Source organism: Paramisgurnus dabryanus, chromosome 1 (assembly GCF_030506205.2).
Source record: "Paramisgurnus dabryanus chromosome 1, PD_genome_1.1, whole genome shotgun sequence".
NCBI classification, from domain to species: domain Eukaryota; kingdom Metazoa; phylum Chordata; class Actinopteri; order Cypriniformes; family Cobitidae; genus Paramisgurnus; species Paramisgurnus dabryanus.
Window position 1 is genome coordinate 7,866,848 of NC_133337.1, and position 12,255 is coordinate 7,879,102.

Sequence of the window (12,255 nt, forward strand, 5' to 3'; positions counted from 1 at the left end):
GATTAATAGAGCAAAGGTCTGCAGTGCAAAAGAAGGGCATACATAAAAATGACAACACCAACAGAAAAAAATGAATTCTAATGGTTTTCATTACAAATAGCATTATGAACCATTAGCTACATTCCCATCTGCCACAAAACATCCCACCGGTAGGACCTAATACAGTAGAGACCCAAAGAAACCTCATAGTTTACCATAAAACCTATGCAATTTCCATTAACCCCATTTAATGGTTTCTATTGCATTTTAAGCAAGGTAATATTTTTCATGTTAAAATATCATATATGAAACTATTCTGCTTTCTATATAGGGGAGGAAAACTAGCATTTTTGTTTGTTGTTGTTTATCATCTGTTGTGTTTACCAACAAACGAACATGATCTGTGCCATTGAAGGTCTCCGTTACCCATGCTAACCCTTTTTTATCGTACCACGGTTATCATTCATCAAAACAACGCCTTTACTGTATTGACAATAATCGCGTAGGCTTTTTAGCGAAACCAAAATAAAAGTAACTCACGTCCCGAGCACCTCCTTGAATTCAAAGATCTCCTTGATGTCGTCGACCTGCTTCTTCCATGAGCAATCCCCGCCGACCTCTCCGTTCTCACGAGCCATGGCGGAAACACACGGGAACGACCGTAGATGGCGAGCGCGCCGGAGGTCCGACTGGAGATCCCCGGAGATTTCCCCCCGCTTTCCCACGCCGCGCTTCCGCTTGTCGTCTCCGCTCGGGCCGTTATCGAACAGCCCCGGTGAGGATCTCCCGCGAGCCCGTTTCACTGAAACGGTTAGACGTAAATAGATGAACGAGGACCTCTGCGGCTTATTAACAGCACCAGTGCGAGATTATTCCGCCCCGCGGTTCCCGTACTGACCCAAGCGGACTGATGCGGCGCATCTGTTGTTATGGCAATGAGGAGAGTGAGGGAGAGAGGGAGTCTGCGTGTGAGGGCAGTCTTGTGTGTGCGTGTGTGTGTGTGTGTGTGAGTGAGTGAGTGAGTGAGAGAGAGAGAGAGAGAGAGAGAGAGAGAGAGAGAGAGAGAGAGAGAGAGAGAGAGAGAGAGAGAGAGAGAGAGAGAGAGAGAGAGAGAGAGAGGTAGGGAGAATGATGTGAGGGTGATGAGAGTGAGCAGGAGTAAGTGAGAGAGGGAGAGAGATTTCATAAACCTTTATTATACATAGACATAAAACCGTACAAACCAACTTAGGTCAAAACATATACCCAAACTCAAATTAACAACAAATCAAAAATTAATTCTCCATCAATTTCAACACAAATAATGTTATTATTAAAACACCATTGTAATTCAAAAAGTGCATGAGTGAGTGAGTGCATGAGTGAGTGAATGCATGAGTGAGTGAGTGCATGAGTGAGTGAATGCATGAGTGAGTGAGTGCATAAGTGAGTGAGTGAGTGCATGAGTTAGTGAATGCATGAGTGAGTGAGTGAGTGAGTGAGTGAGTGAGTGAGTGAGTGAGTGAGTGAGTGAGTGAGTGAATGCATAAGTGAGTGAGTGAGTGCATGAGTTAGTGAATGCATGAGTGAGTGAGTGAGTGAGTGAGTGAGTGAGTGAATGCATAAGTGAGTGTACGAGTGAGTAAGTGCATAAGTGAGTGCATGAGTGAGTGAATGCATGAGTGAGTGAGTGCATGAGTGAGTGAATGCATGAGTGAGTGAGTGTGTGCATGAGTTAGTGAATGCATGAGTGAGTGAGTGAGTGAGTGAATGCATAAGTGAGTGTACGAGCGAGTAGGGCTGGGCAAAAAAATCGATTTTTCGATTAATCGTTTTTTAAAACGTGGTCGATTAAAACTCGATTCTCAAAGAGCAGAATCGATTTTTTTCATATTTATTTCCACAAACATTGAACGGAGGAATGGAAGCATTTTAGATTTCGCAAGCAAGACGTTTTGTGGTTTTTAATTTCTTTTTATTACATTTTTTTACACTTGTAAACTGCTGTTCACTGTTCTTTTTTATTAATATAGTATTTGTATTAAATCTATATTCATTGAGTTGAATCGAGAATCGAGTATAAAAACCTACCTGAGAACCAGAATCGAAAATTTAATCGAGAATCAGAATCGAATCGATTTGATAGCTTGTGAATTGAAATCGAATCGATCTGGAACATCTGAATCGATACCCAGCCCTACGAGCGAGTAACTGCATAAGTGAGCGAGTAAGTGCATAAGTGAGTGAGTGAGTGAATGAGTGCATGAGTGAGTGAGTGAGTGCATGAGTGAGTGAGTGAGTGAGTGAGTGAGTGAGTGCATGAGTGAGTGAGTGAGTGCATGAGTGAGTGAGTGAGTGAGTGAGTAAGTGCATGAGTGGGTGCATGAGTGAGTGTGTGAGTGCTCAGTGAGTGAGTAAGTGCACGAGTGAGTGAGTGCATGAGTGAGTGGGTGCATGGGTGAGTGAGTGAATGAATGCATAAGTGAGTGAGTGAGTGCATGAGTGAGTGAGTGAGTAAGTGCATGAGTGGGTGCATGAGTGAGTGAGTGCATGAGTGAGTGTGTGAGTGCTCAGTGAGTGAGTAAGTGCACGAGTGAGTGAGTGCATGAGTGAGTGGGTACATGGGTGAGTGAGTGAATGAATGCATAAGTGAGTGAGTGAGTGCATGATTAAGTGTGTGAGTGCTTGGTGAGTGAGTATGTGAGTGAATGCATAAGTGAGTGAGTGCATGAGTGAGTGAGTGCATGAGTGAGTGGGTACATGAGTGAGTGTGTGAGTGCTCAGTGAGTGAGTGCACGAGTGAGCGCATGAATTTAGTCAGTGAGTCAGTGAGTGCATAAGTTAGTGCCAAGTGAGTGAGTGCATGAGTGAGTGAGAGGTCCTGTTTATGGATTATTTGCATTAGACAAAATGCATGCTCACTTAAAAAAAACGAATCAGTTCAAAATCAGTTCAAATCTGTGATGTTATGCAAAACATTTTTGCAAATGAAGCAGCAATAAAATGTAATTATTAATTAAATAAAGATAAGATACTGGTAAAAAGTTTGGCGCTAGTTTAAGTGAAATAAATACAGATGAAATTGCCCTTTGACTACATCTGGTTTATTCTCTTAGCAGGCTGATGATAATGCATAAAGCTTCAGTTTGAAATGTTCCTCTCTTATGATGAAGTGTTAATAATTAGGGACATTATTATGAAAGCATGTGTGCGCTCCGGCCCGAAACATTCCACAGAAGTTGTATAAAACCTGGCTGTAATAGTTGTCAAACAACATAGACTGTTGACTTATATCAGAGCAGTGAGTGAATTTATGTGTGTGAATAAGTCAGCTTCGGTGCTGTAGTATAGCAGCCTCATGAGTATTCCAGCTGCAAACCACTGCAGTTTCTCATCTCAGGGAAATCTGTCCCTCCCTTTTGCATTCGTCCTTTTTACAAGTTCTGAGTCAGCAAGTAAGCAGTTTGATTTTGCTGTCAGCCTCACCAACCCCCTCTCATCTTTGTGTGTGTTTCCCAAAGATATTTCTCTTGCTCAAGAGATTGTACTTAACAAACTGTCTCTCTTTACACCATAATGTTGTGCATAAGGTGGTAAAATTGTGATACTGGAGATGTCAAATCTACAAACAAAGAATTCACCCTGGTTATCCTTTTGTATGAAGTTTTGTAGTGTTAGGTAAAAATAAAATATGCAGTCAATAATATTAATAATAATTGCATACAAACATATTATTAGACCTAAAGCAGATTATTCCACTGGACCAGTATATAAAAGTTATTTGGCGCCCTCATGTGGATGAACAAATGGTAGAGAACAAAAGTATGAGATAGAGTGAATTTGGATCAGCTTAGATCAATTGTATAGATGTTGAATGGTACTGAATCCTGGTTCTGTGAAGAAGGACCACGTGACCCAAAAACTCACATTACTTTTGCTTAGCTGCAACACAGAAACATTGCGTTTTTGAGTTCATACACATAATTTATTATGTTCTTTGTACAGTTTTGAACATTTATACATTACATTTAATTTATGTAAGCACTATTGTAGATAGAAAACAGAAGGTCCTCTCTAATACAGAAGCGTTAATAAATCTGCTGCAGCATTTACAGTATATATACAGTAGGAGATACATAATCCTTGACCTGGAGATCTGCCTTACTGCAAAGTAACATCCTTATTCAGTATTAACATGAACTAGCCAATCAGGATACCGTAATCGTGAACACTCCAGGAAGATAAACCTATAGAAAATGAAGTACCAATGATATACGACATCCCTGACTATCTACAACTGAGATCTGGCCCCTTCCTCTTCAGACTCCTCCTCCTCCTGCTGACCCCTCTTCTGTAATTAAAGAGCAAAAAAAGTCAGGTGAAATATTTTTCAACGAAAAATATCTTGAATACAGCTTTCCCATCTTACCAGCTTAAGAAAATCTATGAGTTTATAGGCATCTTCACCAGTGGACAGGTCCAGAAAGTCTCGTGGGATTCTGTATGACAGACATGGACTGGGCTGCACAGTGACTTCACTAGTGGTGCAACGAAATGCCGGTCTGTCCTAATAAAATGCAGCATGAAGAACTGTCAGTATGCAAAACATAGCATGCCAGCACTACTGTATGGAAAAAGTGTTTGGAAAATGTAGTAGACATATTCACTACTATACACAGTGTATGTACGCTATATAGTATAGAAATAGCAAGAATAGTATGTCAGTATGCTTTTACAAACACAGTCACAGGCTGTGTCCCAAATAGCTTCCTATATATTGAACTGTTTGAGTGGTGTCCGAAATCATAATAGACGTTATTGAGTGCACTCATTCAATATAATGCAACACAATAATGAGTGAACAACAAATCTATGGCTAGCTGCTACTCATTTACTGTGGGGCGTGTACAAAATGAACCCCAACATCTCCTTATATAATGGTGTTTATGAATTCACACCTTTAAGTTAACTACATAGGGCTATTTCAGACACAGACAATATGTTGTAAATATGGCCTACCTGCAGTGCAGATTCCCCTTGCGTCTGATTGACATTGAGATTATTTCCAGAGGTTAGCTCCTCCCATGTAAAGAGCAAAGAGTCTGTGATCTCACCGAATGGGTTGAAGTCAATCAGCCACACACGGCCCTATAAACAAATAATGAGTTTGGCACACATACAGTACTGTGCAAAAGTCTTAGGCCACCATTAGATTTGGAATAGTAGAGTGATCATATATAATTATTTCTTTTTATTAAAATACAACAAGAAAATACAGGAAATGTATATGTAGTTTTAAAAAAACTTATAAAAGTATAAGCTGAAGTGTCAGTCTCCTCAAAAAAGCTCAAGATGTGTTAAGTGCCTAAAGAGGTCACACTAAATACTGACTGATGCCTTAAGACGACATATACTTAAGAATTTTTTTTTTTTTAATTTTGTGTATATATTTCCTGTATCTTAATAAAAAGAGTGAAAAATAAATATGGATGGATATTAAAACTTTGCTAAAACACTGCTGGTTGTGGCCTCGCACTGTATGTTAATATAAGCAATAAATAAATAAAAACTACCATGCTGTCTCTGTAAACATCCAGGACAACTGAAACAAAGAAACAAGAGTGTTGTTAGTGCCAAATATGTTTCCTTTGAAATGAAGCAAAGTATCTTTTATACTTTCACACTGATACACTTACAGTCCTCATCAGGGAACTTATACTGAATGTGGTCCTTAAAGAACTCCAATATAGAGCAGGAGATGTTCGCCTCCTGTTTGGCGATGTGATGGTAATGTTGTGTGTAGTCTCTCTGACAGATTGCTGAAAACAAAGCTGATCTTAGTACAGAGTATAAATCAGATCATTAGGGTTCTGTGTCAAAGAAATAAAGTATTAAGTCTGACATGGTCTACAAAGACATGTGTTTACGTTAAGTCAATGGTTCTCAAAGTTTTGGTGTGCCCCCCCCCACAAATATAAGAATATTTTTTAAGTTTAATTACACAGAATTTATGATAAATTAATGTATTTTATAAAATGTCATTAAACTGGGCCCCTCGGCACCATTTTGCAGACGTCAGTTCAAGAACCACTGCTTTAAGCCATTACATTTGAAATGATAATCACATCTATTAAACAAATGTAGAACATATGAATATGCAGATTTTCACACCTGTTAGCTTGTTTTCTTTCACAAAGCAGCGAAACTCACCACCTGGAATGAGTTCACTCCATTTTCTCAAAACCAACTGAACAAAATAAGTGTGAAAATGGTATATTATAAGAGGTGTTATAAAAGGTTATACAACAGCTTTCATTAAGATTCTGTGCTTAAAACTTTGTGTGTACTGAATCACGCTATGAAATTTTTTTTTGCATAAAGTGAAAGAGTATATCTGTGTTTTTACCTCATAGTTAATAGTTGGATCTGGCGAATCATCACTACAATGAAGAAATCTGCCAAATGAGCGATATAATGATTACATCCACAAGTCTGATGTAGATACTTTGTTAAGAACACAAACCAGTCACATTAAACGAAACAAAACTGAGATAACAGCATTTTAGAGTGGTAGTTGATAAACGTTAATAGGTCAGATATAGGGCTAGGGCAGTATATTGAGTTTTATATTGTCTATATCAGTATGGTCTGATATGATTGCAACAGAAGCTCTGCTAGAAATGTACATGTAAGCTTTCCAACTAGCTTTAAATGTTATGCTGCTATAATAAATAAGATTATGACATTTCAAGTAAGGCTTTGACTCGCATGTAAACATTCATTCCACTTTGTAAAAAATCTCAAGATATTTATCATATATTGTTATTAATCCCAAAATGACAGAGATATGAATTTTGGTCATTATCGCACAGCCCTAGTCAGATGCCTTCAACACTTACGGCTGTGTAAGGTCATGTGTGATGAAATCTGAACTTTTAAAAAGAAGAAAGATGTCACTTAAGCTCTGACACTGTAGGGAACTGTTCAAAGCTATCCAGTTGGCATCCTAAGTGGAAGAAAGACGTTTTTGTTAAATTTGTGAGTAAAATTGTGAAAAATAATAAACTTATTCTAAAAAGATGTTTCTTTCTGTCTGCAGTGCCGTATTATCTATAAGAAAGGTATTGGGATCTTCTTACCCGTGGGGCACTCCAGTTCAGCTTTGGGAAGACACGACCACCCAGAGCGTTTATTGCCTCCTGCACCTTTATGCTAAACTCTGGGAATTCTGGTGCCTGCAAAATTTATAAAAATATTCACACAAAATATTTACTCTAACCTCACAAGTATTATAAAGTCACTCTAACGCTGAGCTGTGATTGGCTGAGAATCATGTGACTTACTGTAACTGTTGTTGTAGTTTCATCATCGGTCCACTGAAAAGCAAGACAGGGAAAAGTCCATAATTTAGAAATGATAAATCTATAAATCTATAACTGTAATGTAGGACATGTTTCACACAACCAAACCTATAGCCTACCTGAATGTCGTCCTCATCTGAATCACTGTGATTGGCCTCTGTGTGCTGAGTGTTGTTCTCACTAGAAAGAGAAACGTTTCATTCATAAAATCCATAAACATCATTAAAAGCTGAAAACAGGCAAACTTTTGTACTTATCTCACCTGCAAGAAACCACAAGTGTCCCATCATCTAATAAATACTCGATTACATTTTGAGGTATAGGTAGGATCAAGCTGAGAAAGAAAACAATGAACAAATGTACTATTAAATGGTGACTGAAACACCACACATGCCTATAAGTTAAGTGTTTTTAACTTTTGTTAACCTACTAATGTAGGTTAGTAGGTGTACTCTACATTTCCTTCAAATTTGTTTTGTTTCAAAAGATTTTAGCACAAGCATGTAGTCACTGAGCATATATATATCTATGGCTAAATCGTAATGTATAACTGATGAATCTCTTATAAAATGCAAGCTTTCAGATGTCGATGTCATGTCTGTTTATTTACTGTATATTATTATCCCTTTACGTGAAGTCAAAACCATGGTATCGCGATTATAACATGGTCTAAGTTATTATACCTTACAATTTATTTTCTTACCTCTTAATAGTGTGTTTCTTGAACAAAGGATACCAAACAGAAAACTGACAGTTTACCACCTGCTCTTTCTTCATGCTGAAACTCACATTTAATATCTGTGCGACCGCACAAACAGTCCGGCATAGTGACAGCACCGATAACTACAGTTCCGCTTCATAACCCTGGTTTTTGTTCAAACGAATCTGTGTTTTATTAACTTAAATGACTGTTTCGGTTCTTCTTCAAATAGGTTTTTTTTTCATCGATATGATTTAGCACATAATGTAGGACGCGATTAAAAGATTAAAGTTACAAAACGGGGAATGTTTTAGCCGCGTACATATGGGGCTCGTTCATTAAAGACGAGAGACTACGTGGAAAAACGAAATTTTTCTTCTTCAAAGTGATTTACTAAATTGTGATTCATAGACGTTTTTGATAACCTCACACCTACCTGGTACGTGAACAACTTTTTTAACTTCGTGTAAAGATCAAGCAAGCACAGATAACTTTGTTTATGTATAAATGAGCTTAAATAGATTGACTGTAGTTATCATGACATCATCATGCGACCTAACTCAATCTATCCCAGTGCACAGATATCCCTGATCCAGTACACAATACACGCGAGATGAGCTCTCCAAAAGAAACTACTGAACCTCATGTTGTCAAAGAAGAGGTGAGAATTACATTTATGTATTTAACTTGACATGTTTGAAATAACTAGAGAAACCATCCGAGCAATTCTAATAGACTCAGTGGTTAAAATGGGAATTGTATTGGTTTAATATGGGTCTTTGCTGGTAATGTTTTGGGTTCTGTTGGTGGGATGTTACTGGTAAATGGCAACCAGTAGAGACTATTAAATGCCACTAGAATAATGTTTTAATGGTAAACAGCCTATAGTTGATAATGGTATTTGCAATAGAAAATGTTATGTTATGTCATTCATATGTTGCATGTGTTGAAAGGCTTCAACGGTGAACTTAAATGTGTTTTTGTTAGGTAATCACATGTGGACAATGGGTGAAGCTTGAAAAAACCACATATGTTGATCCCTGTGGAAGCACAAGGTATTGATCTGTCACTGTATGTGACTGATGTGTGACCTCTGGACTGTGTATTGTATTGTATTGCATTGTCCCTCAATGGAAAAATCTATAATCTTGTAGTTTATTATGTATTTTCATCAAACAACACATTGGCTGACAGATCCAAAGCCTGATCCATGCATTTTAATTTAGTTTACAAAACATCTTGTGTAATGTGTATGTTAAGATTTATATTTGGAAAAATACAAATAACTGGACTTGTTGTTTTATTTTTTATGGTGCTTTGTACCCTCAGAATATGGGAAACAGTGAAGCGAACAACAAGAGTAGCCAACACTGCAGCTGATGGTTTGTGTGTTTGCTTCGAACCGTTCCATACATGCTAATTTAAACCCATGCATATATTTAATGCATAGAGAAATTTAATTCAGAATTGTATCTGTGTTTAGGTGTGGGAATCATAGCCCTTCTAAAGCGGACCCTTCACAAGGACTGTGTAGTCATGGTGAAGCAATTCAGACCGCCGATGGGCTGCTGCACACTGGAATTTCCTGCAGGTCTGAATCTGCCTGATTTATATAAAACACAAAGCGAAGTAAACTTAACTACAGCAACTGGAGTCTTTAATATTCGTTGATGTTTCAGGTCTGATAGATAACAATGAAAGTCCTGAAACTGCTGCTTTGAGAGAGCTAAAGGAGGAAACCGGTTACAAAGGAGAAGTAGTGGGCATCACCCCAGGTGCAGTTACTTGACAGTGTCTGTTTGTTCTTACAGAATTGTATTATTTTGTATAAGCTATTATTTGTTCATCTTTTTCTGTCTTTTAGTCACATGTTTAGACCCAGGCCTGTCTAACTGCACCACACAGATTGTAATAGTGCATATTAATGGAGATGATATTGAAAATATACACCCCACCCAGCAGCTGGGTAAGTATACCTGAATATTCACTGTTTGTTGAATACAGAATCATGTAAAAATACATTTAATGTGTTGTAAATGGTAATAGCTGAACTTTTTGTCTCTGTTTTGTCTCCATGTATAGGTGATGGGGGTAAGTGTTTGTTTTTCTAAAAAAAAATCACCAATAAGCTAATAATAAAATAAGAGTTTTGACGTATTTTGCATTTCTTTCAGAATTTGTGGAGGTGATTCTTTTGCCTTTGGATGAATTTCAGCAAAAAATTGATGGTAGGTAGTTTTCTGGGAAATAAGTAAATATTAATTTATTGCATATCTTCATAAAAAGAACAACTGTCTTCAAACAAAGTTACTTCTTGTTCATGTTAATGACTTATTTGTTCAAGACCGTCTGTATAGAGAGCTGCAGGGATGACGTATTTTTTTTAGGCCAACCCGGATGTTAGTTTCACATGGGTTTCCTCAGCAAAAAGTCAATGGGATTTTTGGATTATCGCAAAAACTTTGTAATCAACAAAAGGTTATGATAATTACACATTTCGTCCATCAAGATAATTTTTATAAATAAACACCACAGCCTATGCATTTTTAAGTCTAAATGCATTTATTAGGACTAAAAAGCTTACCTTGGGCTATAAGCGAACTACACCACGGTTGCTTGACTCCAACATCATCACCATCAGCTAGCCACAACTTTGTTAAACGTTTTCAAAAAACAAGTTCCCTGAGGAAATACTCTATAGAGAAATATTTAAATTGTTTTTGAGATTTTCATGTGTTTGATGTTTAAATTTTCTGACAACCTCCGTAATCCCATGCAGCAACTAATTAGCAACTGCCCTTTTGAATGAAGGTTATTTAACCAAGTTTGGGTGGAGCATGGTCATGTAATCCAATCAATTAGCGTAAAAAGATCTCTATATATAGCTGGATCTCTTCACTTCATTACCACACTCACAGCTGGTATGTCTAGTATCCCAGTTAAGAAGGGGGGAGTACTCATTTGTAATATCAGAGACCTCTCCTCGGACAGCATGCCAGATGTGCTTTATTATCATATTTGATTACATGTTAATGCGAACTTGTAAAGGCACATAAAAAGTGGGGGTATTACTGGTGAGTTATATGTTGTAGAAAAAACGTAGTTAACATAAAACCCTATTCAAAAAAATTGGGAGAACTGGAAGTGTGTAAGAAAATATGTCATCCCTGCAGCTCTCTATACAGGTATCTATGTAAAACAATGAATTTTAAAGTAATTGTATGCAAGATTAATTTTGCTTTCCTTCCATTTTTTTTAAGAATTACTTCAAAAAGAGAAAATATTGGTTGACACCAAGGTGTATATGTATGCTATGGGGATGTCCCAGGCATTCTTCAAGCCCAGGGAGTTACCCGTGCTGAAACAGTGAGACTGAAACAACTAACAACATTCCTGGAACTAACTGTATTCATCTCTGACAGCTTATCAAACCTTTTGTTTACACTGTTGTACTCTGAAGGGAGCAATGAAATACTTGACCAAGACCTTAGTGTTTTTACTGTGGCTACCTGACAATTCCTAACAAACTAACAGTAGGTAATTAACATGAATTGTTTGCACAGTCAGTAGCAAAATATTGTGTATTTTGAAAACCTGAAATTAGCACGCCATTCTAAATATTACATGCAGTGCCTAAAGATGCATTATGTACATGGATAGCTGTTAATTTTTATCTAATAAATCTGACATTTTTGATTTTGCCTTTTTTGTGTGAGTTTGTCTTATTTGTTATTTACATTTAAAGAGTTTGATTCCAATCCAAAACGAGATAACTCTGAAAGAAAAATTAAACACGTTTATTATTATGTTGTGTGTAATTGTGCTACTTAGCTGTATTTTTTTAGTTATGAAAGCTTAAATCAAAACAAACCAAATGCAGATTGATATTAACTTGAATGCACATTTAAAAAATAGATTTTTAAAAAATTAACTCGTTTGGAGATAATATTTATTAATATATTAATAAAACATGTTAAGTTATATAAGCGATGGAACTACGTAAAATGGAATGCATTTATTAAAATTTTTGCCTAAACTAAATACCAAACATATACTCATGCCTGGTTTATTTAAGTTAACTGAGCATTGCATTGGTAAGTCATAAGCATATTTCAATTGTTAATAATCTGAAATAATACGTCTTGATGACGTATGCAGCCTGCAAATGCGACCTCCGAAGGCTGCAGTCTTCGGATTGAGAAACCATAGATATGTGAGAAACGGTCAAAATGTAAA

General features: G+C 37.1%; 3 protein-coding genes across 3 annotated transcripts in view; 1 reads left to right on the forward strand and 2 right to left on the reverse strand.

The window, feature by feature from the left end:
- camk1da (calcium/calmodulin-dependent protein kinase 1Da) overlaps window positions 1-960 on the reverse strand; it is a 63,518-nt gene extending 62,558 nt beyond the window's left edge. Inside the window, exon 1 of the mRNA XM_065255315.2 lies at window positions 520-960. Within this exon, the coding sequence (XP_065111387.2) occupies window positions 520-617 (98 nt within the window). The 5' untranslated portion in view covers window positions 618-960. The remainder of the gene's footprint in view (window positions 1-519) is intronic.
- A 2,974-nt stretch (window positions 961-3,934) lies between these two features.
- cdc123 (cell division cycle 123 homolog (S. cerevisiae)) lies at window positions 3,935-8,158 on the reverse strand. The gene is made up of 13 exons (XM_065255316.2): window positions 8,023-8,158; window positions 7,582-7,653; window positions 7,439-7,499; window positions 7,302-7,334; window positions 7,098-7,193; window positions 6,858-6,964; window positions 6,365-6,413; window positions 6,130-6,205; window positions 5,655-5,777; window positions 5,532-5,560; window positions 4,978-5,106; window positions 4,388-4,525; window positions 3,935-4,309 (listed from the first exon to the last, which is right to left on the reverse strand). The coding sequence occupies exons 1-13, from the start codon at window positions 8,094-8,096 to the stop codon at window positions 4,250-4,252; spliced, it is 1,047 nt and encodes a 348-aa protein (XP_065111388.2). The 5' UTR covers window positions 8,097-8,158; the 3' UTR covers window positions 3,935-4,249.
- A 185-nt stretch (window positions 8,159-8,343) lies between these two features.
- On the forward strand, window positions 8,344-11,720 carry nudt5 (nudix (nucleoside diphosphate linked moiety X)-type motif 5). The gene is made up of 10 exons (XM_065265723.1): window positions 8,344-8,352; window positions 8,594-8,680; window positions 9,007-9,074; window positions 9,349-9,401; window positions 9,503-9,610; window positions 9,699-9,794; window positions 9,884-9,985; window positions 10,102-10,110; window positions 10,194-10,247; window positions 11,280-11,720. Exons 1-10 carry the CDS (start codon window positions 8,344-8,346, stop codon window positions 11,387-11,389), a joined length of 696 nt encoding a protein of 231 aa, XP_065121795.1. The 3' UTR covers window positions 11,390-11,720.
- Window positions 11,721-12,255: the final 535 nt, after the last annotated feature.

Excerpts from the sequence above, each read along its gene's own strand:
- cdc123 (XM_065255316.2), bottom strand. The coding sequence starts at position 8,096 with ATGAAGAAAGAGCAGGTGGTAAACTGTCAGTTTTCTGTTTGGTATCCT. Across the intron at positions 7,194-7,301 it reads AAACTACAACAACAGTTACA|GCACCAGAATTCCCAGAGTT; the intron begins GTAAGTCACATG and ends TAAATTTTGCAG. Across the intron at positions 5,107-5,531 it reads ATGTTTACAGAGACAGCATG|GGCCGTGTGTGGCTGATTGA; the intron begins GTAGTTTTTATT and ends ATTTGTTTATAG.
- nudt5 (XM_065265723.1), top strand. Across the intron at positions 9,402-9,502 it reads AGCCAACACTGCAGCTGATG|GTGTGGGAATCATAGCCCTT; the intron begins GTTTGTGTGTTT and ends ATCTGTGTTTAG. Across the intron at positions 10,248-11,279 it reads ATTTCAGCAAAAAATTGATG|AATTACTTCAAAAAGAGAAA; the intron begins GTAGGTAGTTTT and ends ATTTTTTTTAAG.